This window comes from Zootoca vivipara, chromosome 7, assembly GCF_965207765.1.
Source record: "Zootoca vivipara chromosome 7, rZooViv2.hap1.1, whole genome shotgun sequence".
In the NCBI taxonomy this organism is placed as follows: Eukaryota; Metazoa; Chordata; class Lepidosauria; order Squamata; family Lacertidae; genus Zootoca; species Zootoca vivipara.
This window is the reverse complement of record NC_142590.1, coordinates 20,141,340-20,167,212: the sequence shown is the minus strand read 5'-3', so window position 1 is coordinate 20,167,212 and position 25,873 is coordinate 20,141,340. Positions and strand designations below refer to the sequence as shown.

At 41.5% G+C, this 25,873-nt stretch overlaps 1 protein-coding gene across 1 annotated transcript; it reads right to left on the bottom strand.

Annotated features, from left to right (window-relative positions):
- Nucleotides 1-764: 764 nt before the first annotated feature.
- On the bottom strand, nt 765-25,842 carry MTF2 (metal response element binding transcription factor 2). Its single transcript, XM_035122000.3, has 15 exons — nt 25,512-25,842; nt 16,990-17,188; nt 16,827-16,908; nt 16,182-16,277; nt 15,225-15,325; nt 14,985-15,133; nt 14,054-14,149; nt 12,297-12,365; nt 10,890-11,013; nt 8,398-8,465; nt 7,927-8,097; nt 5,761-5,869; nt 5,539-5,591; nt 5,335-5,436; nt 765-3,536 (listed from the first exon to the last, which is right to left on the bottom strand). The coding sequence occupies exons 1-15, from the start codon at nt 25,514-25,516 to the stop codon at nt 3,182-3,184; spliced, it is 1,779 nt and encodes a 592-aa protein (XP_034977891.1). The 5' UTR covers nt 25,517-25,842; the 3' UTR covers nt 765-3,181.
- Nucleotides 25,843-25,873: the final 31 nt, after the last annotated feature.

The following is a 25,873-nucleotide window of genomic DNA, read 5'->3' as shown; positions in this document are numbered from 1 at the left end:
AAAATACCTAATTAATGAATCAAAACTATGCAAAGATAACATCTGTAAGAATACAACTGTATGAAAACGCAAACAAGCATTCAAACTTTGTACAGTAGAATATAATTCACTAGTTTGTTTTAAGAGAGTCTCACTAGAGATTCTGAACTAATAATAGAAATGGATCCAATTAATGTGGTCTCAACTATGCCATACATATTGCTAAAACCAATACTGCATTGTGGACTACTCAATCTAAAGATTAGATTGAAAAATAACAATAATCACCATCCACATTTCTGACTCAGTTGCTTAGAATGGGCTGTTATTTAATGGTTTTCAGTTTTCTCACATTTGTAACCTACACTGCCAAATTTTATGTCCTGCAGTTGATAAAAGCTTAAGAAGGTTATATAGTAGTCAACACGCAAGAACGCTCTTTCAGGCACTAGAAAGGGAGGCGCAATTTTCAGATAATTAGCCTCATTCCCATAATTATGCCAAAATCAATCCCACTGAGTTAAAGGAAACTGTATTGCCAAGCTGCTGTCTTCTGCATCTGCACTTGTCTGAACATGCCTAGGATTGTGCTGTTGCCTAAATCACTTGGAAGAAAGCTGCACTGAAGATTGGAGTAGGAAACCTTGGGACTGGGCTACAATCCACATTGCTTAAATCCAGAACATGTTTATAAAGTCCCATTGAATTTACTTAAGGAAACATACTTAAATGAGGCTTTAAGATATAACTAGAGTTCACACCTGTATAACAAAAATAGGGACAACTTCTTAAAAATACACACATTTAATGTTGATTTTTAAAACATGAGAACAGTTTCATCAATACAAACATGTCAACCACTGTGACAAAATGAGAACAAAAACAGCTAAAAATATGTTGATAGTTTGTCAATTTCTCTCTCCAACTAAATTCCAACTGCTGTCTTTGTATGGAAGCTCTACTGCAAATACTGCTGGTGTTTGATGTGAATTACAAAGATTGTGAAAAAGAAAATTAATGAAAATCTGGTTGTTAACATCACAACTACAATTTGCATTGTCCCAAGAGACCAACATTCAAAAAGTAACCTGGGTCTTATCAAAATATTGCAGCTATAGGCAAGGCAACTTTAACTTAATAGCCAAGACTGTGAGAAGGAAGAGATTCATGTTTCTAGTGAAGGCAAAGAAAAGTATACTTAAATTATCACCTTTGTAAAGGTTGCAAGTTTACTGGCCAGCCACAAGCACAGAACACCATATTTTGTCTGTTTCCTTTGGCTATATGAGGTGGTGACAATTATTTCCCTTAACAATCATAACAGCATTTTGTTTTTAAGTCAGTTTTAGTACAATTCAATTACGCTTAGCCATATAGCTTCTCACTATGAAATTATTTAAAGACACATTTTTTGTTTTGTTGGCAAGCTCATGTCTGACAGTAAACCATTAGGCAGTAAAATGAGAAACCATCAGAAAAAGTAGTTGTTTACACTCTTTGGCAAAACAAAAACAAAAAAACAAAAAACAACTCAAAACCGATAAAGAAAATACATCTAGCCCCAACAAAAACACTTGCTATTTTACAAGTAAAATAAAGTTACTCATTTAAAACTTGATTCATATTTATAAGAACAGAAGAGGTAATATTGTAATAAAAGCAGTATTGTTACTTCAAGTGGCAACATACTGTTTGTTGACCCTGTGCAATTAAACACTTTGCTCCAACTATGTTTATCAAACATGACTACAAAACATTACATACAAAAGGAATCTTGTGATTCCTGCAGACTTTAATTAACTGGGAGACAAAATTTACAATCAATGTGTCACAAATCCTTAGAATTTTTCTCCTAGCCAGAGTTTATGTTCAAATTTTCAAGTTCAGATTTGTGTCAGACAGCTAACTTTCTCCAACATCAACTGAGGCTGCAATACTGTGCAGCCAGGCTGCTTAGATCAAGAAGATTTACATCACAATCTTCAACGTGTCTGCTCAGCAGTATGTTCCATGGAGCTCCACAGGGCTTACTCCCAGGTAAGTGAGTATAGGATTGCAGCCTCAAAGCAACCTGATCCACAATAGATGAAATTATTTCCATATTTCTTAACCTTGGCTAAGATATAGCAAAAGTACTCCCTCCTGATAATCCCTTCTCTTTCTAGTGGTGTACATTACATCTGCATCAAGATAAACACTAACCACTGTTCACTGTAACTAACTCTGGTTTGATGCAACTATACATGGATCTTTAGCACTATGTAGATGTAGTGCTGAAACATATCTTAATGCTGAAAGGAAGGGGAATCTGCACAGGAGAGATGGAGGGAGCATGTGAACCTGAAAGGTATATCAAATCTTTTCATCACTGGGCCTCTATGTGGAGGATTGCAGCCTGAATTATTTTCTGAAGGCATATGACATTAACGACTGCACTCACTGCCAAAACACACAGCACTCATTTTACACATAGTCTGTAGTATGTGGCAAACAACAGCACCCATTAAAGCCTGAGAAGAAATGCTGCTGTGTAAATACTGCAACTATTCCTGATAAAAGAATTATGGGATATATAGTCAAAAGCTGCCCAATCCCATAATTTATATTGCATAGGTCACAATCACACACATATATACACATGCACACGTATGTGTATATACACACATGCAAAGAATATATTAAAAAGACAACGAAGTCTAGTCACAGAGCAATTTACAAGCTCAATATATTTTTTTACACTTTGCTTGAAAGATTTCAATATTTTACAGTCCTCAGTAGGAATTATATACACTGCACCTTATGAAAATCTAGGGTTGTCAAAGTAGAAATACACTTTTGCAAACATTTGCGTAAGAAAAGATTAAGAAATCTTACTAAAAATTTGTTCTAGCTACAGAAAATATTCTCTACCCACATGGAATGTTCTCTAGACAAGTCTCTTCTGAAGTCGTGCACATTTAAAAGTAACTGAAATCCCAGATTCCCGCCCTAAACAATCTAAATCCTTATCTTAAAAAAATCCAGCCTCATTTAAAAAATGGTAGAATTTTCAGCACAATGTTTTGTACTGTTAAGAAAGAAATGTTAAGGCTAACTTGGTTTCTATTTTTAGAAATGTTAAAAGAAGTTTCCTTCTGCACTCCTGATTTATATAAACAGTGCCTATAAATAAACAGTGCAGCAAACATGTTCAGTACTAAAGTCAGGAGGCAGTTGCTCCTTCCCACTCCACAAGATACTGCACTTTTCCATCGAGTGTCACTCGACGTGCCAAAACACGGTATTTTTCACCACAAGCTATCCTACCTGCTGCACCAAAGTAACTGGTAATGGAGTTTTTAAGATGATTAAGTTGTAACTCCTGATCTGCCAAGTTATTAAGTATTTCTGTATTAAGTTCATCATACTGGTAATCATCTTTGCCTTCGTCATCTTTCACAATTTCGGAATTCTGAATCTGGAGTGCTTTACGTGGAAGGCGCCCTCTTCTCCTTAAGTGTGGGATTGCAGCTGGCCAAGTTCTTCCTGTTCGTGTCCTTTTCCTGGAGTCAGACAAACTACGGAAGATAAGAAACAATAATATAAGGTTGAGGGTTGTATTCAACATAGCGTATAAGTGAACTTTCCTTCAGAGCAACTATTTCTCCTTACATAACATTCTTCCCCTGTGCACCCCCAAAATCTGTTCCAGGGGTTCCCCATACCCCATGACAGGGTGGGATTGTGGGCAAATGTCCTGTTGCACCAGTGGAAATCCTTGGAGGATAGCAATATTTGATTACCGCCCGCATAATATAATTTGCATCCATGGCCTAGTAGTTTTCCAGTTGGATTATAGCAATACATCTGTTGTATTGCTATCCTCCAAGGGGTTATCCTTGAAGGTGATCCAAGCTTCAGTTTGTGCAAAATAAAGCGTCGATGTACACATATCACTGCTGCTTATTTGCTTCCAGGCCCAATTCAAGATGCTGGTAATTACCAATAAAACCCTGAACCCTTTGTATATCCCTTTCCTTCTTCTTGTTTGTATTTTTCTATTTTCTCTTGTTTTCTGTACAGTGGTACCTCGGTTTATGAACACAATTGGTTCCGGAAGTCTGTTCATAAACCGAAGTGTTCATAAACCGAAGCAAACTTTCCCATTGAAAATAATGGAAAGAGGATTAATCCGTTCCACACGATGAAAAACACCCCCTAAAGCAGCAATTTAACAAAAATTTACTGTCTACCAAGAGGTTTCCTAGGCCTATGGAGGCCTCCACGGAGGCATCGGAGCGTCCGTGATTGGGACGCAGCCATGGAAGCGCTCTGATGCCTTCACGGAGGCAAACTGTGCAGAAAGAAGCCTTTCCCCGATGCAAGTGCCCTGCGCTGCGGCCGCGTCTCAGTCAAGGCGGCTGAGTAAAGCGCGGGAAACCGGGGGGGGTTCCCCTTTGGAAGCTCTTACCGCGCGTTTAGGAAAGGGCTCCCAGCAGCAGCAGCAGTGAGAGGCTTGGCGAGTCGTTTCGCTGCACGGGGGTGGCGGCACTCGCAGCTCTCCTTCCCTCTCTTCGCGGTGCCGGCCAGGCGACCTTCCTGAAGCCTCCTCAGAGCAGCCGCCGCCACCACCAGACGCCAGGACTGGCCGGGGTGGCTCGCGGTGCGTCTGGCTTTGGTTGGAGCGGCGGCGGCGGAAACCTCGGGTTACTTACTTCCGGGTTTCGATGGTTCGTAAACCGAAAGTTCGTAACCCGAGGTGTTCGTAAACCGAGGTACCACTGTATATGTGTGGGCATATATCTAAATCCTGCACAACTTGAGACCCAAACACAAAGCAATCTGTATGTGTTTTAAGATCTTTTTCCCTCCATGTGCCTTCTTTATCTGAGATCTGGTACTCAAAAAACAACACGGCACTTACAGTGCTGACACCCCCAACCTTTGAGGCCGTCTCTAGAACAGCCTAATTGGTGGCAACCATTGCAATTCTTCTGTTATCAGGTAGTTTGCTACGCTGCTTCAAGTCAGTTTTGATTGATTGCATTGTTCTATTACTGTATTTGTATTATGACTGTATACTACCTTGAAACCCTGAAAATAATGAAGGGTGGTAAAAGAATTTTAACAAAATGACAAATGGTGGGTGTGGAACAGGGGACTGTGACCTTTCTAATTTCTCAGGACCCTATTTTGGGCAATTACCTCCTCTTTCTCTAACAGCCCCCCCATGGTCATGACTTGCCAACCTTCCAGAGAGAAGTTATCTTAGAATCCAAGCCAACGTGTTTCATATGGTTTGGTCACCTTTCCAGTAACAGCTGCAATCCACCATTTCACACACACGTACACGGCATAAAGCAAATGGCAGTGTACCTGTAATGCTTGGAAATACTGTTTGAGGTAGTTTCTTTTGTACTGGCAGCACCTGTGGATTCCACATCTGAGGTATTGGATGAATGTGCAGTTCCATCAGATCTGAGCCATTTCATGTTGCCATGTGATAAAAGTAATCAAATATTAAAATCCGATCAGACATTAGCCAAGCAAGAACAATACAAAGTTATTTCCTCTACTCACCCAGTAGTGCTAGGTAAATCCAAAGGAGGAGATTCTTGCACTACAACAGGTTCCTTTTCCCAAAGGGAAGGGGAGGAAAAAGAACAGAACTTTTCAGGCTGTGCAAATACTTGCCTTTTCAAGGAGATATAGCTTTTTTATTATTGTTTTTAAATACAGTTTAACATATTGGCCATTTTTAGTCAATAAAGTAATCAGCGAGTAAATGAAAATCCCACTTACTAAAAGAGATGGCTCAGACATCTTCTGGATCATTTTTCTGGTATATGGGCCCGGTGGACGGCCTACAGATTTTTTCTTCCCCTTTCGTTCTACACCATTAGTAACTTCCCTAGAAGGAATCCCAGTTTTTTTTAAAAAAGATACCCCAAAGAATGTATGTTTGAGGATTATTTATGTTTTTTTTACCATTATCATTTATTAAACATGATTACTACCCTGAGTATATATTCACTGAACCTATATAGTTCTTTCTCTATAAGAAACTCACTGTGTAACTTTTTGTTACACACTAATAGGACCCAGAAGATAACCACTGCAGGAATGCATGCATGTCTTTGAATAGAGCACTTAAAGACATACTGGCCCTATTAACATGCAAAACTGAACTATGGGCTAATGCCTTGTGAGACGTTCAAGCACAGCCAGGCTCTTCCTCTTGCATAGCCAGGATGAGGACTTCTGCTGAGTTTAGTTTTCCTTTCAAAATCATCTTGGCTTAGCATTACATACAAACTAGGGACTCTGTTTTACCACAAACATGGTTAGCTGCTAAATAAGCCAACTTCTAACAACCAGTTATGGAGCTGGCTTTTCTATCTACAACAAAAAATGGTTAAACCAGGATCCCTGGTTTGTAACACTACGCCAAGATATTATTATTAGTCTGAGACTTTGCTTGGCTGCACAGAGACTTGTTCATGTAGTCCTAAACTATGTTCTTTCTTTATGTATGGATATGGCCATTGCCAAAGAGAAGCATCCCCATTAGCTGTGCTACCACTTATCCAAGCAAAGAAAGAAGAGGCTTTCTTAATGGTCTTGCCCTATGTAAGCAGTAGAAATGCTGAGATTGCTGCTCCTGTTAGTTGTGAACTATGGGGAAAGAATTTTAGCATGGGGACCAGGAGGATGTTGTTGGAGCCCTTCATCCTCATCATACTGATATACTTTTAGGCTAGCACAATGTGATAAAGGCCATAACTCACATGGGGAAACATTCTAGAAATATATGATGTAGTACCCAATCTGGGTCAGACTTTAAGCTTTATTTATATGGTACTTTTATATCCTGCCCTTCTTCCAATCTGAAGTTCAGAGTGGCTGAGAAAGAATAAAATTAGACATCAATAAATCATCATTAAAACCACAAAGTCATAGTAAAACAGAAAAACAACACCATAATTTACTCAATGGTCAATAAGCCTGGACAAATAAAATTGCCTTTAATCTTCTAGAGTGGAGGAAGACTGAATCTCACTTGGGAAGGAGTTTCATAGGCAAGTTGCCACCACTAAAAATGCTATGTCTCATGTCACTTTGCTCAAGAAATGGAAATCTAAGACTGGGCAACTGTTGTCTAATCCTGCAGATTCGACGGAGGACATCTCCATGAGGGACATTTTGTTCTCTGAACAGATATCAATCCAACCAATTGATTTTAAAAGTAATGGTGGGGATTTAATTTGCTTATTATACAGGTGAAACTAAGAAAATTAGAATATCTTCAAAAAGTGCATTTATTTCAGTAATGCAACTTAAAAGGTGAAACCAATATATGAGATAGATGCATGGCATGCAAAGCAAGATATGTCAAGCCTTTATTTGTTGTAATTGTAATTATTTGTCGTTAGGAGGGTCAATTATAAATGGAATGTAATTAATGAAATGTAATAGCGATGTTTATTTTTGTATTATTGTAACTATTTGTTTTATTACTGTGGAATTTCCAAAAGAAAGCATTTGTAAAAATTAAAAGAAAAGGAAAAATATTAAGCTGCATTTTAGAAATAAATGCACTTTTCGACGATATTCTAATTTTCCAAGTTTCACCTGTATAACGATTATTACTATAAAGCACCATTTTATTTAATTAGCTTATGCACAACAGTAATATTCTAGGCTTAAACTAATTCTATTAAGCAAAACTTCAGATTCAAGGAGAAAGCGTAACATATTAACCAGTGCTATTTGAAGATACCCTACAGAAACAAAAAGCAAAAACAAAAAACACCCTACATAATTCCTGCAAACTGCCACTGAAATCAGTGGTAATTAATCTGGCATTAATAAATACTTGCCTATCTGGATACTTAAAGTATCAGGAAATGCATTTACCAGTTATTTGTCAAATAATTTATTTACTCCAGAAAACAAATCATGATTTACCTCTGATCAGGCACAGGTTTAGATGACTTTCTGCCTTTAATTTTGAACTCATGTGAAGTTCCCTCAGGCTCTTTCTCAGCCTTAAAAGCAGCATTTGGTGGGCAGGGGGGGACACGAATTCTCAAACCAAACAAATGCTTTTTCTTCTTTATTTCCTTTCCAGACATAAACCTAAATTGTTAAACATTAAACACAGAACATGAAGCTACAAAATGTTTCTCTGGGTATACACATAAACCCCAATTTAACTTACCAGTACCAATATTATGTCCCTTCTTTAATTCCCTTCAAATGCAGGGAAAGGACAGCTAAACACCTAACTTGTATCTCAATAACTACAAGTTTGACTTTAAACAATTTTGCAATGCCTCTTCCTGCTGCTACCATGGACATGTTTTTAGGGTATCGTTCAAAGAAACCTCAGGACAAAATTAAGAAGAGAAAAGTGTATAAAAAACCCTATCAACTTACATAGTCTTGTAATCATTTAATGCCTCCAGAACATGCTCATATCTTTCAGATTTTGGTGTGTCTGCCAGCTGTAAAGCATTAAGAAGTGATTTAACCTACTAAAAGTTACAGTAAAACTTCTAATCACAATTATTACCTTCAACCATTCAAAGAGACAAAGTGTATTTGTATTCTAGAGTTCCTACATGCATTAGGAATTCTACAGTAATATTCTAGAATACCTACTGCATTTGACTATTAAGACAATGAAATCTGAAAAAGTAGTATGCTGAATAACTTCAACACCCTAACAAGATAGTACGGAAATTGTAGGGGGGATTCCTAAATTCCACATCTGTTTAAACAACTGAGCATAGCATTCATGTTTAGGAGTGTTTTATTAATAAAATAACATGCTTTATTCTATTTACATATTACCAACAGGCTACTTCTGTATCAGGTACAATGAATAGCTTTGACAGAACTAGGCTTAGAATTCCTTGCATTTTAATGAAATGCTGGAACTGAACATGACAGGAGTATGAAAGGGATACATTTAGAATATGATTGCTTTTTAAAAATCAGCTATAATCCTATGCTGACTATCAAACAAAGCGGCTAAATAACAGAACTGTTATATTGGAGTGTGATGGGCTATAGAGGGAGGAGAGGAGAATGAAGTCTCATTGGGATTGTATGCATAGTGCATTATTCTATCTCAGTGTTTTTAATGGAACATTTATGAATTTTTAAAACATTGCTATTAAAAATAATTTTGAAATCCTCAATCTTTTGTAGATTAGGTGCTATCAGAGAAAAGTAATCACCTACCAGCTGTTATTTTTGGTACTGAATTTACTTCAACTATTATTATACTGACAGGAAAACAAGCATTTTACAAATAGATTTAACAATTTATATTAGAGATAAGTGCACACAAGGACGCAGGTGGCACTGTGGTCTAAACCACTGAGCCTAGGGCTTGCTGATCAGAAGGTTGGCAGTTCAAATCTCTGCAACGGGGTGAGCTCCTGTTGTTCGGTCCCTGCTCCTGCCAACCTAGCAGTTCGAAAGCATGTCAAACTGCAAGTAGATAAATAAGTACCATGCCGGCGGGAAGGTAAACGGCGTTTCTGTGCACTGTTCTGGTTGACCAGAAGCGGCTTAGTCATGCTGGCCACATGACCCGGAAGCTGTACGCCGGCTCCTTCGGGCCGGTAAAGTGAGATGAGCGCTACAGCCCCAGAGTCGGTCATGACTGGACCTAATGGTCAGGGGTCCCTTTACCCTTTAAGTGCACAGAAAATGATGCCAGATTTGTGTGGCACACTTTTTACACAAATAAATGCAATAAAGCGGTTTAGGTTTTTTCTAATAGTGCAGTGGGATCTCTGTCATCTTGTGCAATAGAGTTGACCATTTTGCATGGGGTTTTCACAGTCCCCACACGTTGGCAGGGGGGGGCCCTTTTAGTGGTATGTTTAGCAACATTTTCAGATCACTTCTGAGTTTGGCGCTGTCAATCAGGAGCACATTTATCGGTTGATGCCTGTACATAAAATTATGTTTCAGGCCACTGTCATGGTTTCCATTCAATTTTGTGCATAAAGGAAATCAGACTGTACCTGCAAAAAAAACCCCTATGATTCTATGGGGCTGCCACCAACTCATGCACTGACTTTCTTGAATTCTCCTCACTCTTTTCTGTAACCGGTATTACAACTTTTTCCATGACTTGATAGTGTTCATAAACCTTATCCTCCTTCTTATTATTCTTATACCCCACCCTTCCTTTCATGACAGCTCAGGATAGCTAACAGAAATTTAACATTAAAAACAAAATTAGAACCACATTGCAAAAAACCAACATTACACAATACAACAAGAGCAGCCAGTGATGTGGCGCAATGATGGGAAAGCACATTGGGCAACAGTGCTTGATCAACTGGTAAATTACAATAGAGGGAAAGGTGGGGGTGGAATTAGGCCATGATGCAGTCCACAAGTTGTACTAAGAGCTTCTTACTGGCCTGGATCACATTCCATATGAAACCACAACCAGTTTAAACCAACTGCTTAAAACTGTGGCTTACTATGAATGAGCAGTGCAAAACTCCCCCAGTGTTTGGCTTGTAATGTTGTCTGCCATTCTTGATTTGTTGAAGAAAAACAAATCACACCCTTTGTCTGTAGTGCAGCAACCACAATGGAGGAGTACCACAGAAACTCTCAGGAAGTGTGCACCAACATAGTGCTCATTTACATTAAATCATTGTTTGTTTTAAACTATAGCTTAATGTGCTAAATGACAGCCTTTTGTAGCTACTGGTGTGCATGTTCAAGTCCCTCACTTACAACCCTAACATAATCCTCTGAAAACCAGCTATCATTTCATTAGAACAGGAATTTTACACACTTGATATACTTATTCTGTAAATGGACTAACCCATTTTTTAAAAGTCTACTGATCACAATAGTTTGACCTGATGACCAATAGCATTTCAACAACTTACCTCACCAGGGTGGAGTCGATCCCAGTTTTCATTAATGTATGTCATGAGTTCAAGCTCCGAATCAAAGTATTTCTTTTTGTGAATAACACTTAGGTTGTAAAGGCATAGGTGTGCTATATCTACCCTAGAATTCAAAAGGTTTTAATAAAAAGAATTAGGATATTTAAAAAAATCATAGGTATGAACCCCACTTGGCTAAAGTAGTGATGTGGTTCTTCATAAATCAGCCAGGCCTACCTCCCGCTCCCTTGACAACCCCCCTTCTCCAATCCCTGCTCTCTCCTCCCCTGCTCATACTGCCTGCTTCACACCAATAACACTGTTTGAGATTCAGCAGAAGAGGTGGGAAGTGAGGGCAACAGAAGAACAGGACTACAGCTGGAGAGCCTTGCTCTCTCTCCACCACATCCCTTCTCGTCACCCTCCAACACTGAAATGATGGCCTAGAGCAGGCACCCCCAAACTTTGGCCCTCCAGATGTTTTGGACTACAATTCCCATCATCCCTGACCACTGGTCCTGTTAGCTAGGGATGATGGGAGTTGTAGGCCAAAACATCTGGAGGGCCGCAGTTTGGGGATGCCTGGCCTAGAGCTTGCAGAAGTCTGTTGTCATGCTATATTTCACAGAACTACCTGTTGGTGACCAAGAAAACTGCAGAATGACAACAGCCTTACCTTTTTATTATATTTACAGGTAGGTAGCCGTGTTGGTCTGACGTAGTCGAAACAAAATAAAAAGATTCCTTCCAGCAGCACCTTAGAGACCAACTAAGTTTGTCATTGGATACGCCTCCCCACCCTCTCACTATATATAAGCATCTGGTGACTTCTGTTTCAGTGTATCTGAAGAAGTGTGCATGCACACGAAAGCTCATACCAATGACAAACCTAGTTGGTCTCTATGGTGCTGCTGGAAGGAATCTTTTTATTATATGTCAAGAATGACCACTTACTAGACATTTTATTTCTGTTTCTCAATATGAAGCCAGAGAGGAAGAATACACTAATTATAGTAATTGTTCACAAACTTACTAGAGGACTATGTGTGCTTTGTTTACAGCAGGGGAAGCTAATCTGTGCCCTGCTGTGATACCCAGTAATTGGTCATCCTTCAACGTCACCCCCCTTAACCCATTTTTTAAAAAAGAATCATAACTGACCACTCTCATGTGCCCCCTACTACAATTCTGTGCTCCCAAATATGTCCCTTAGAAAAAACCTTAAAACTAGTTTCACCTTCCTCGGCCATGCTAACTTTGACGTGACCCCTAGAAGCCTGATCATGAGTTAATGGGACCTTTGCCCCAGAAACATTAGCAAAAGGCACATTATGAGAACCAACTAAAAACAACTTACTGAATTATTAGGTTACTGAATTATTTCCTCCAGTGCAGTATTGTACTTACCATTGCAAGGGTAAACGTTTGAGGTATTCTGGTCCAGAACTACAAACTGAACAAATGAATGTATAAAACCTAAAAAAAAAAATAACCAAAAAAGTAATTGCTGAGAAGGTACTTACTTGTAGCAACATATTCACTTTGCACGGTGTCTATGACTTCAAAGCCCAAAGGAGTCAATACATGCTACTTAGTAGCATATCCAATAATTAATAAAGTTATCTAGATTTATGAACTTAAAATACTTCCTTTGTTTTATATACATGCTAGTCCTGGTTACCAAACACAATGCATTGCCTGACAATTGTTTGTTAAGTGAGCATTCACAAAACAAGTCCATGATTCATATTGATTCTTATGGGAACATTTCTAATCTGTAATTTGTGTGACCTCTTCACCTACCCTCTATTGTTTCTTCCCGAAATGCCTGCAGCCAACCAGCAAAAGAGAGACAAAGGAAAAACTGATTTGTCCAATCTCTCCTGCTCTCTCATTTGTCTCATTCCTCACTCCCTCCATAGTTTCTGCCCAAAAATGGCTGGTCAAGCAACAAAGCACAGACAAGGTTGTTCAGATATCTGAATCTGTGGCATGTATAGTGAGGTTTGGGCATAATTATTTATGTTTAGATGACTGAATTTTTGCATAATGAGCAGTTATCCTATATAATAAAGTGCAAGTGTCTCTGCGTCCAGTACTCAGTGTCCCTGGGTTTGCGCTACTGCGCATGTGCCCCACGGACACAGGGACTGGACGAAGAGACTGCACGCACGCGCTCTCTCGCCCCCCCTTCCTCCTCCAACCACTGCTCCCGGCCAGACACCACCTCACTGCAGGGCACGTCGGGGAAGCGAGGGTGGAGGCTGGCAGAGGTGAATGGGGGGGGAGGAAGGGCACCTTTGAGGAGCCCGGTCCGGCTCCCGCAGCCGTCGCCGCAGCGGCTCCGGAGCCCGATGCTGCCGTCTTGGTCCTCCTCCGCCTCCTCCTCACAACCCTCCCTGGCCTGTGAGAGGAGCGGTGGGGCCGCAGTGGCGGGAGGCCGCGAAGCAGCGGCGGCGAGGTAGTCGTTTGTGTCCCACGGAGAAACGGGGCTTCCCGCCTTGCCAACGCAGGGCTCGCGGCCGGCCCCAGTGCCACCTCCAGCCAAGCCAGGCCAGGCCAGGGAGGGAGCCTCTCCTCCCCAGTGTAGGTCCCGGGGTTCGGAGAAGCGCTGCGCAAGTGCTTCTCAGAACCCCGGGATGTCTCCTTCCTGTCGGCGGCTGGGGGAGAGGAAGGAAGGAGGAGAAAGGGCTGCTTTCTCCTCCTTCGTACCTGTCCCCCTGCCACCGACAGGAAGGACAGGTCCCAGTGTTCGGAGAAGCGCTGCGCAAGTGCTTCTCCGAACCCCGGGATGTTCTAGCGCCCGTTTACTCAACGGGCTAAATTACACTAGTTATAAATATAATTGTTAAGATAACTGAATCTTTATCTAAGTAACTTTATTTATACAAGCTAACTAAATAAATACATAGCTAGGTAAATGGGGACAGTTATATTCTGTCTTTCTGTAACAAATTACAAATAAAAATATAGACTAAAGACTAATACAATCCTAATAAAGAACAGCAATAAGAACATCACATGTCATAACTGCAAGTGTGCAGAAAATAATAGTATTATGATGCTATAGGTATAAATGCATTATTTCCTTGTATCTCCCCCTGCCGTGCCCCCCAGAATAAAACCCTGACAAACACAAGTTGAAGCAAGAAAATACACCTTACCTGTCACCAAACAGCATTGGCTTTTGGAGGCACTGCACACAAGCCTCATGAAACCACTGTTTACATTTGCAGCACTGTAGCATCTTTAAATACCAGCTTCATTAACAGAAAGGAAGAAAGGAAAGGAAAGAATTGAATTGGAATGTGTTACATGTTCCCTACTGAAGTGCAAACACATGGGACAGAATCCAAATTTGTGCAAACAGACTTCTGCTCATGGAACTTGATTTCACCTTTCTCTCCTTCTCACTGCAGCCCTTCCCCCCAAAAAACTTGCTCTGGAGAATCGCCCAACCTCCCGTAGGACATTTTGAGGGCCCATAGGAGGCTGTAGGTGGGAAGAAAGAAAGGTGATGAGTGGAAGCCTGTTCTGCATGGCAGATCTGGATGCAATCCATTCCATTTCAGTAAATGGAAAAGTGACACTTAGGCAAAAAGCTGAAGGAAATTTTATCATAATTTTACTCCAACTGAAAATGTGTGGCTTAATATTATTGTGCATGTTTACTTGAAAGCAACTCCCACTGGGTGCTATTCAATGCTAGTCCTATTCAGAGTAGACTCACTTAAGGTAATGAACATAACCCTAGGTTCATTAATTTCTCTGGGTCTGCTCTACTCCAAGTAGGACTTAGTTGAATACAACCCAATGTGTTTAATGAAGCTTACCGTACTCCCAAGTTAAATGTGTAGAAACGTGAGCTTAACAATTTTTATGAATGCAGACTTTAAAACTGAACAGAAAGTGTAATGAAAGCCTAGTGTCACTGATACAATGGCCATTACTGTAGTAAAATTGCCTTATAAATATATACATAATATTTCTGGAACAGAACACAGCATTCAGCTTTCATACAGATTACTGGCATTTAATAGAATATACAGCAATAAATGTGAGAAAATCTTTTCATAAGAGTTTCAACATGCTTACTCTCCAGGACCTCCACAGTAGCAATAACACTGTTGGGCATTTGTTTTATGGCCTGCATCCCATTCAAGGTCGGATACATTGTAAGGCAATGTCTGCTTCATGACTTGCAGTGCTTTGGCATTTGGTCCTTTCTTAAGTGCGCCACCTCTCTGGAATAAAACAGATTGAAGCAGCGACCACTACTATACAAAATCAAGTTCAATTTCAAACTGTAGTCACTTCACTAAGTGGATAACTTACCTTTGTTGTTGTTGCAAAGACACACTGCCGGCAAAGCCATTTATCATCTGAATTTATCACGCTGGAATCTATATTTGGCGTGTGACACAGCTGGTGATAACCTGAATTCAAAAAGATTTTTTTATTCTTTATTACTCTAAAGTTTACTAAATACCCTTGCCATCTTAACGTTTATGGCACGTGACAATAAAGAAAACCCAATCCATCTTCTGATTTACATTATAATTCAAATGTATTTTTTTATGTCAAGAGGTACAATACATATCCCATATGTACACAACTGTATCAATAGGACGACATGTAGCAGTGCCAGCCTGCTTATGTAACGGACCTACAAGAGAACTTCCAATTCCTCTCCTACACACCACACACACACACCTACCATCCAAATCTGCTCTGAAGGGCTGGAGGACCCTCTAGCTCAGGCATGTCAAACCTGCGGCCCTCCAGATGTTTTGGCCTACAACTCCCATGATCCCTAGCTAGCAGGACCAGTGGTTGGGGAAGATGGGAATTGTAGTCCAAAACATCTGGAGGGCCGCAGGTCTGACATGCCTGCTCTAGCTGGAGGAAGGAAGGAGAGTCTGAGGAAGACGTGTCAGTTCCGCTGGCACAACACTCGATCTCACCCCATGTACTTAAAGTGGACACAACACTAACTTAACTGTGTCACTCAGCTGATGGCAAGGGTTCCATCAGCAAAACAGGAAGGGGAGCAATTTTCTGCAAGCCCCTGCCTCCAGCAATCTGCTCCAGAATATTAAGGGAACGTGTGGAGTAGCTTCAAGAGCAAATGACAGGCTGCAGAGGAAATAGTGAATTTGCTAAATAAACAGATACATAGATAAATAAATAAATAAAATCCCCTTCCTGTTTTGCTGATGGAACCCTTGCCATCAGCTGAGTGCAATGCTAATTTTTTTTTTAAAAAAAATCTGCATATTAAGTTCACTTTACCTTGACCACACTTATCACAAATAACCATTTCATTGGGTGCTTCTGAATATTCTTCCTGACATATTGTACAGACCATTTCCCCACTTTCCGTAGCTCCTAAAAAGATAAAAGGTTATGGTTTACATTAAATAAATAAAATACATACACTAATTGGATACGTTATATTATTTCAAAAATGGCTGCAACACATAAGAATAAAACTACATGTTATTATTAAATTCATTTTTATATCACCCTCTTCACCTCTTTCCTATAAAAGCTCAGGATGATGAACAGTGTAAAAAAAATATGATTGCAGTAGCTAATCATGTTTTAGGGGCCAGCTGTTTACATCTAAACAGCAACAGATGCACTTCCCTAGAGTTCCTCAAACAGGACATTGCCATACAGATGGCTCAGCCAGGTCTTGCTTCCAGCATAGACATAAGTAGTCGAAGGAGATAAGACTTTAAGGCCAATGCTTGATAAATGTTGCCCATCCAAGATTAATGCAGAGTTGTCAAAAAGGGACCTAAATAGTCTATTAATGGAAACTCCCTGACCAGGCCTTTAACTTTATTCTGTTCCCTCCAATGGGGTCTCTCACTGGAAATAGATGAGGTCTGAAATTTCATAGTATCAATAAAAATAAAGTAAGGTTCTTGCCTGTTTGTATGTCCTTCCAGAGAACCCAGGATTTGGAACTGTCTTCAAATATAATGAAGCAGCTCTGCTTAAGTTTGTTTATCTGAAAAGGAGAATAAATGTCAGTGTTTAGATGGCACAGCCTCAGAAGTATAATTTTGCAATGCTGTTGGACACAAATTACCTTTTTGATAGTTCCAAGATAAAACAAGCCATCTGACCATCTAGCTAGGACATCTTGACCTTCTTCAAATTTGCACACTGGCTTTTTGGTTTTCTGTCCATCCCGCGAGGACAGTTTGGTCAAGGATGTTGGTGGTTTTTGGTTTCGACGTAAAGGAGACCGCTTGTGGACCACTGAATTACCCACCCCCGTAGAGTCTCTACAGTAAGAACAAAAACAAATGTAGAATTAAGATAAATAATTTGTCACTTGCTCTTCTTGTAATAAAAATATAAAGCCCTCTTTGCACCTTCCAACCCTCCAGTTAAAATCCATCTGAAAACTACAAGCCATGTGACACTAAAATGCAAATAAATTCAATCTAATTAAGTTGATATACTTAAAAAAGCCATGGGGTCACGAAGAGTCGGACACGACTAAACGACTAAACAACAACAACTTAAAAAAGAGTACTCAAAATAGGAGTGGGACTGAAAGCAGAACTTATCAGAAGAAAAATCTGAGATATGAATATGAAAGGTGAAGTTAGCCTTTCTCCTGGGGAATTGCAGCTAGTGCAATATCAAAATACTGGGCTGGGGAAATAGGTCATATTCCTGGATGTCAAGATTGAGTTGTAAACATCAGTTCTGCCATTTCTACTGCCAATATAATCCTCTGGAATTACCTTTACAACCTGTATCTTTGCAGTACTTTCTGAATAGACTCAAGTAGTACTGATCAGTAAGCAGTGAAACTTGCACATGCTAAGCCTATATTTTAGGGGGTCATCTGAATTACTTGCACAACTAACAAGTAAAATGGTCTTTTGGTGCCATTTGTAAGAATAAAATCAATGTCATTTTTAATTTTCTATTTACAGTATAGCAACAAATGCAAAACGCTTCCTTTCACTCTGCAAGTGCGATGTTGTACTTGTTCAATGGGTATTTGCATAACACATCGGAACACCAAATCATATCCAAGGCACTTACAAAAAGCTGTAAGGAAATACAGCAAACACAGCTCTTGGCTTCTAAATCTTGGAATGGATGCAGTGCCAGGTAAATCATGAATTCCAACTTTCCACACACAGTAAAAAGGAGAATGTGGTATTAATGAAAGGGTGGTCCCCTGCACCCAATAATTTATCTACCAAATTTTAACAAGTGAATTACACTAGCCTCATCTTCCCTATCACTGGAGAACACTGGGATGGAGGGATGGAACTTATCCATTGAAAATGTCTACTGGTAGAAGAACCCCCCAAACCAGCTGTATACAACACAGCAACTTAATCTTGAGAAGTACATAATTGTGTTAAAAGCGAACATAATGTTCTGTTATGTTATTATATATGCTGGAAGCCACCCAGAGTGGCTGAGGCAACCCAGTCAGATGGGTATGCTACAAATAATAAAATTAGTTTATCTGCATGTGGACTGCCTCGCCAGAGTGGTGCATGCTCTAGTTATCTCTCGCTTGGACTACTGCAATGCGCTCTATGTGGGGCTACCTTTGAAGGTGACCCGGAAACTACAACTAATCTAGAATGCGGCCGCTAGACTGGTGATTGGGAGCAGCCACCAAGACCACACAACACCGGTCTTGAAAGACCTACATTAGCTCCCAGTACATTTCTGAGCACAATTCAAAGTGTTGGTGCTGACCTTTAAAGCCCTAAACAGCCTCGGTCCAGTATACCTGAAGGAGCATCTCCACCCCCATTGTTCTGCCTGGACACTGAGGTCCAGTGCCGAGGGCCTTCTGGCAGTTCCCTGAGAGAAGCCAAGTTACAGGGAACCAGGCAGAGGGCCTTCTTGGTAGTGGCACCTGCCCTGTGGAACACCCTCCCACCAGATGTCAAAGAGAAAAACAACTACCAGACTTTTAGAAGACATCTGAAGGCAGCCCTGTTTGGGAAAGCTTTTAATGTTTGACAGACTATTACAGTATATTTTAATATTTTGTTGGAAGCCACCCAGAGTGGCTGGGGAAACCCAGCCAGATGGGCGGGGTATAAAAAAGTATTACTATTATTATTATTTTGATCATCATCATCCTACTCATGTTCACTACAAAGTCCCACTGTGTTCCAATGCGGCTTGCTCCACAGTAAATAAGCTTATGTTTGCAGTCTTACAGATACTGTAACCCATTTCCCAGAAACATAGCCACTGATTCCAATGAGACTTACTCCAAAGCACAAACAAGATGACAACCTTAAAATCCGTTGTAACAGTAGCAGTAGACCTTTTGTTTTGGTTGGTTACAGTTACTTTGAAGACAATGAAGTCCATTAGGATTCTTGTTTCTGGTGTAATATGCATCCCTACAGCAACACCTATTTATTCTCCAATTGATTTTCAGAGGTTCTTAAATAGTAATTTACAAAATCTTGAGATTAAATGCCCAATATACAATTGAAAGACAAAACTGGACCAGAACTATTAGATCTGGTTATGATAGTCTACCCAACACTTACAATTTCAACATTTAAAACAAAAAATATTCACAAGCTTTATAGCAGTGACTTCGGGCTATCTTATGAAGTCCACCTTAAAGGTGCCAACGGAATGCTGATCAATGAACTTGGTGATACCCAACATTAGTCAAACTCTGAGCAGACACACTGAAATAGGTCTATATCTTGAGTAACATTGTAGGAAAAATATTTTAAGCAGTCCACATAAAAATGCAAACTTCAATTTATAAATTCCTTAGAACTAGATAAAAAAGCAAACCATGTATCACAAATAAAACTCAGCAGTGTAGAAAACCCTATAGCACACTATATGTTTACCCAAGCTTTCCTGGACTCTGATTCTTAAAAAAAAAATAACTTTTTTTTTTATAAAAATAATCAGAGTCCAGGAAAGCTTGGATAAACTTATAGGGTGGTATTCAGCTAAGTTTTATTCAGAACAAATACACTGAAATTAATGGGTCCACTTTTGAGTAAAAGTTTGCTGAATATGTTTTATAGATCATTGCTGCTTCCATCCCAATTACCTGGGAGACAGTATTATAGAGAGTGGGTGCTATCACCAAGAAGGCCCATTTTTACTTTTTTACCAAGTGACAATCCACTAGTCACGGCTACTTAGAATATTCAAACTGCCATTCTAAATTTATCTCTAAATCTAAGTCAATACACCACTTATACTTGTATAATCATTTTCTAAAATAAGCAAATTATGACAACCTTTTGTGTTCCTCAACTGTTATGGTTATGAAAACAGTAGTAAAAAAGGTCATCTTCCCTCACACCAGCGACAACATGAGAGAATAATATTTTCCTTTTAATACGCAATTACTTTCTTAATGATGGAAGGAAAACTATGGGGAATCCACATAGGGAAGTGGGCTTCTGCACCCACAGTTGATATATACCTGCATTCATCTAGACCGCAAATAATTGGCTGAACACACCAACTTTCTCCAAACAAAAACACAAAGCTGGTTACATCTGTTTCTAAATACATATGATTTCTAAACGTACATGGAACTAGAAGTGCATCAGGATCAGGTTGGTAGCTTGTGAGCAGGGCATAAGGAGTAGATGTTCACAGCTGCACTGCTATCTAGCTCTCAGCTCAGTGCAAACAAAACACCAGAGCAAGAGTGCAACACTGAGGCGAAGTGGTAAAATACTGCAGGGGTACGATAGCTGGACAAGACTAAACTGGGGGCAGAAACAGAGCTGGCAAAGTCTAGAGCAGATCATCCCCCCACCTCCATTTCCTCCTATTCTGCCACCAACTGATGCTGGTAATTCAGAACGTGGTACTTCCCCTTTCTGCACACCACAACTATCAGAAAACATCACACACAGATGCAGCAGACTGAGACTTACACATGCTCCCAATGCGCACACAAGCTGATGAAGCGCCGCTGCACAAAGTAAGTTGAGCTTGTTCCCACATGTTTTCTTCTGCTCTAACAAGTTGGTGAGCAGGAAAAGGTTAGAATTCTGTGAGTTGCCGCTGCTCTGAGAAGGGATTGCTGCAAGTGACCCTCATGGGACTCCAAGTAGACCTACAGGATGCCACAGCCCTGCTTCCAGAGTAGGGCTAGCTCAGAGTCCCACTTCAGCTGCTTAATAACGAGGACCCAGCAATGAAGCCGCTCTATATGCTGTATGATACAGAAGTGATGGGGACTCAACTTGTCTGCCATGCAAATGGTCGCTGGCTACTGCAGGAGGTAGATGAGATGTTAACTGGCCACCAATGACCAGGAGGCAGCTGTGAGGTAATGAGTAATGGGACATAGCAATCACCAATCCTTTTCTTCTGCAGAAGGAAGTCAATGGCTCAATGAAGAGGGGGAAGGCTTAGATAAGAGGTGGAGACCCTCTCCTTTAGATAAGAAGCACAAGGGGTTTTGAGGATTGGGACAACCTGCCCACTAGTCTTCAAGTTAAAATAAAAAAAACATACAGAAAACAGAGTATAGCTTTTCTTTTTTTCTTTTCCAAAGTTTGGACTGAAACGTGAGGTGCATTCATATGTAATGTAGTCTACCCCCGATTTGCACAGGGGTTGTTTTCTAGGTTATTGTGCATGTTAGCAGAGTGAGCATAAGCCTCCCTCTTCCGGGTCTGAAAGCGGACATTCTTTAAATGTACGTAAAAAGGCAGTTGCCTATATTACATTTCATGTTTTTGCATGCAAGGTAACATGTTCAGTCCCAGGCAGTTCTAGTTCTAACAACTGTGTGTATTCTAGCTAGGAAAAGCCTTCCAACTAGCACCCTGAGGGTGGACAACAAGGACAGTGTGGGCGTAGTTATAAAGTGATATAGTAACTAAATAGAGCAGATAAGGAACTGTGTGCTGTGCAATGAACTTTGTAGGAAGTGACTACCTTACTTTTTTACACAGAAGTTTAGGCTGCTATTCTTCCCCTGGTTTGTGGGCTTCACAAACAACAAAGCTCCCGTGTGTTGATTTTATTACTGTCACTGAATCCACAATTTATTTCATTTGTTGTGCAAACGTGCAGAAAGACGATGCAGGGGTGCACTTGGCTTGAATATACCAATATATCAGAAAAAACATGCTTCCCCAATACACAGTCCCATGCTAATGTGCCCTCAGTAAGCCTGCAGTCCCTGCAACCTCTTGTTAAATCAAGTGAGATTAATTACCAAAATATTCCAGTAGATAAATAACACCTACCTGGAATCAATTAATTATAATTAATTATTCTTGCAAGGAGCTCAAGGCACCCTACATGGCTCTCCTTTATCCTCTCAACGATCTTGTGAGGAAATTAGGCAAAGACTAAGCCCATGGGAACCCAGTAATCTTCACAGCTGAAGAAGCGCTTGAATCCAATTCTCCAAAGTCCTACTACTCTTAACCTCTAACCAGCCTTTCTCAACCTTAGGTCCCCAGAAGTTGTTGGGACTACAACTCCCATCATCCCTGACCACTGGTCTTGCTAGCTATGGATGATGGGAGTTGTCGTCCAACATCTGGGGACCCAAGGTTGAGAAATGTTGCTCTTTCACAATATTGGCTCTCTCTTTTTCTTCACCAAAGATTGTTGACATTTTTCATTGTATAGTGTTAGTGGAGGCTTGCTTATTGGGCTGTCACAATGACTGCCTGTACAGGTAACCTGCAACTTACACACATTTAACATACGCAATTTCAGCTTTATGCAGTTGAAGGCCAGCTGGTTGAAATCATACAAATTAAGCTGAAGAGCTTAAAGCAGGGGTCCCCAGACTTACCCGGCTTTGGGCAAGTGCCCGCCGCGCCGATCACGCGGCGGGCCAGAGGAGTGCGTGCCCGTGCGCATGCGCACACACACTTACTGACGCAGTGGCGCGCTTCCAGGTCGGAAAAAGCGCCGGAAATCGTTTGTGCGCATGCGTATGGGCCTCCCCCGACCTGGAAGTGCACCGGAAATGACCTCTTCTGGGTCGGGAGAGGTCCATATGCACAAACGCACAAACGATTTTCGGCGCTTTTTTCCGACCTGGAAGAGCGCCGCCACGCTGTGCGCCGTAAGAGCGGGTGGCGGCAGCGGGCGGTGGGGGTCGACGCGGGCTGGATTGGGAGGCCAATTGGGCCGCATCTGGCCCGCGGGCCGTAGTCTGGGGACCCCTGGCTTAAAGGCTCTTCTTGCAGAGGGTTTTCCCAGGGTGGAAAGTTTTTTAGCTCTTAGTCTTGCTTACCTGGCTATGGGTGCCTCTCACAAGATCTCTGAGAGCCTCCCAGAGTCTGGTAAGGAAGACTGACAACTTAAAAGCTCTCTACCTTGCTTGTTGTAGTAAGACCCATTTGGTGCATCAGCTCCAGAAGGTAAGATTGCTTGCATGGAAGCAGTTCCAAGGGGGTTGTCAAAGTATATGTATTTTTGTGTCTGCGCACCATCCCCAAAACGTACCCACTGTACAAGATGCGATCACACTGTACTCAGCCTAACCATCTTCAAGGTTACTGCAAGGATAAAAGGGTGCGGATAAGCTCCTCAGAGAAAGGGTGGGATATGTTGTTGTTGTTTAGTCGTTTCCAACTCTTCGTGACCCCATGGACCAGAGCACGCCAGGCACTCCTGTCTTCCATTGCCTCCCACAGTTTGGTCAGACTCATGTTAGTAGCTTCGAGAACACTGTCCAACCATCCCGTCCTCTGTCGTGCCCTTCTCCTTGTGCCCTCAATCTTTCCCAGCATCAGGGTCTTTTCCAGGGAGTCTTATCTTCTCATGAGGTAGCCAAAGTATTGGAGCCTCAGCTTCACGATCTGTCCTTCCAGTGAGCACTCAGGGCTGATTTCCTTCAGAATGGAGAAGTTTGATCTTCTTGCAGTCCATGGGACTCTTCAAGAGTCTCCTCCAGCACCATAATTCAAAAGCATCAATTCTTTGGCAATCAGCCTTCTTTATGGTCCAGCTCTCACTTCCATACATCACTACTGGGAAAACCATAGCTTTAACTATACGGACCTTTGTCAGCAAGGGTATGTCTCTGCTTTTTAAGATGCTGTCTAGGTTTGTCATTGCTTTTCTCCCAAGAAGCAGGATGGGATATATATACACCTATTACCTTTGTTCACCAGGAGGATTGCCATGCCCCACTTATCTGGATTTTCTCAAAAGAGAGTTTTCTTACATACTGCTCCTCCAATTCCACCATACTGCCGCAGAGCACCTGGAGTTCAGGAATTCTAAAGAGAGGCTGGCAGTCATAGTGGAGAATTTAGCATCCCAGAAAAGAGTTAAAAGCTTGTGAAACTGATCCCCCCCCAAAAAAGAGGACACCCTCAATTTAATTCATGAACTGAATCTACTTTTCACATAAGGAACAAACAACCAAAACATTGAGATGAGTGGCACAGTAACATTTGAAAACCAGAATAATGTAATCTGTGCTATCCACATGGAAGGGAAAAAATAACATAAAATGTATTGCAATAGCGGTTAAGTGGCAATGGAAGGACATCAACGAAGACCACTAAGTAAACAGCAGCTGGACAGAAATTGCAATTAATCATGAGTAGGAAGGGACCACAACCCCCTGCAATGTAGGAATCTTTTGCCCATCATGAGGATGGAACCTATGACCCTGAGATTAAAAGTCTCATGCTCTACCAACCTATACAGCTATCAACCTATATGGCCACAGTTAATTATTTAAGGCATGAAATTTTGTGCATGATCAGAAGTGTGTGTGTATATATACACACACACTCTCTCTCTCTCTCTCTCTCACACACACACCCTTTAAAAGAGGCCCCATGGATACAGAGTATACATGTTCCACGGGCCTGTTTTAGAAGACTCACAGTGTGTGTTTTGCTCTAACATACCAAGAATGTGTTAAAACTAAAAACATGAGATGAAGAGAAGGAGGAGAGTACCGAGTACCCTTTGAAATAATACGTAATACCATCTTTATTTTTTGGGGGGGTTTGCAAATCCAGAGTCTAAAATTACCGGACCCCCTCCTTTTCTAAACACCGCATAAACATCTACACATGCAAAGAGCGACGATGACGACAAAAAACGCCGCGGCTCGTTCATAGGTACGGATCAACAAAGCCAGGAAACTTCCCCGTTCCCTGAGAGTCGAGGTCGCCACGAGCTATCAAAGTGCCACACTCTTCCCCACCCCCACCCGGGAGGCCCTTGCCTTTGTTTTGGTTTCCAGGTTGGAAGGTGGGGAGGGGGGATACAACTAGAAGCCCCTTCAAACCCACAAATACAGCTTTACGTCGCCAGTAATATTACACAAATACGCCCCTCCCCGCCTTCTTTTAACAAAGCACAATTAAAAATAAGGTCAGAGTGGAGGGTGTGTGTGGAAGAGAGAGAGGCCTTCGTGATGTCGGTTCCCTCCACCCAACCTAACCGGATTTGCGGAGAACAGAGAAAGGAAATCCAGCCAGCAGAGGAAACTGATGGCGCGGAGGGGAGGGGAGACGGAGCCGAGCTCTTTCTCCCGCTCTCTGCGCCAGCCATGGGGGGCTTTCCTTTCCCTCCCTCCCGGGACCCCCCTCCCCCGCTGCCCTACCCGCTCCCTTCACCCACCTCATTCGGTCTCTCCGGTGGGGCCACCAGCTTCATACAGGGAAATCAAGTGAGCTCAATGCGCTCCTCCCGAGAGAAGCCTCCCGCCGCCCGGGCTCCTCGCGAACCAACCACCTCACAGGGGGTGGGGTGGGGTGGGGGCTCTACAGGGTCGTTGGACCCGGGGAGGGGGGTGGACTGGACGAGGACGAAGCTCAAGGAAGCCTCACGGGCAGTCCTTCGCCTCCACCGCAGCCCTTCGCCATTTTGCTTTCCCGCGGAGGAGGAGGCGCTGGTGCATTGTGGGGGGAAACACAAAAGGAGCCGCTTTTCCAACGGCGACGGCAGCCCCGCCCTCGCCTCGAATCACCACTACCCCCATC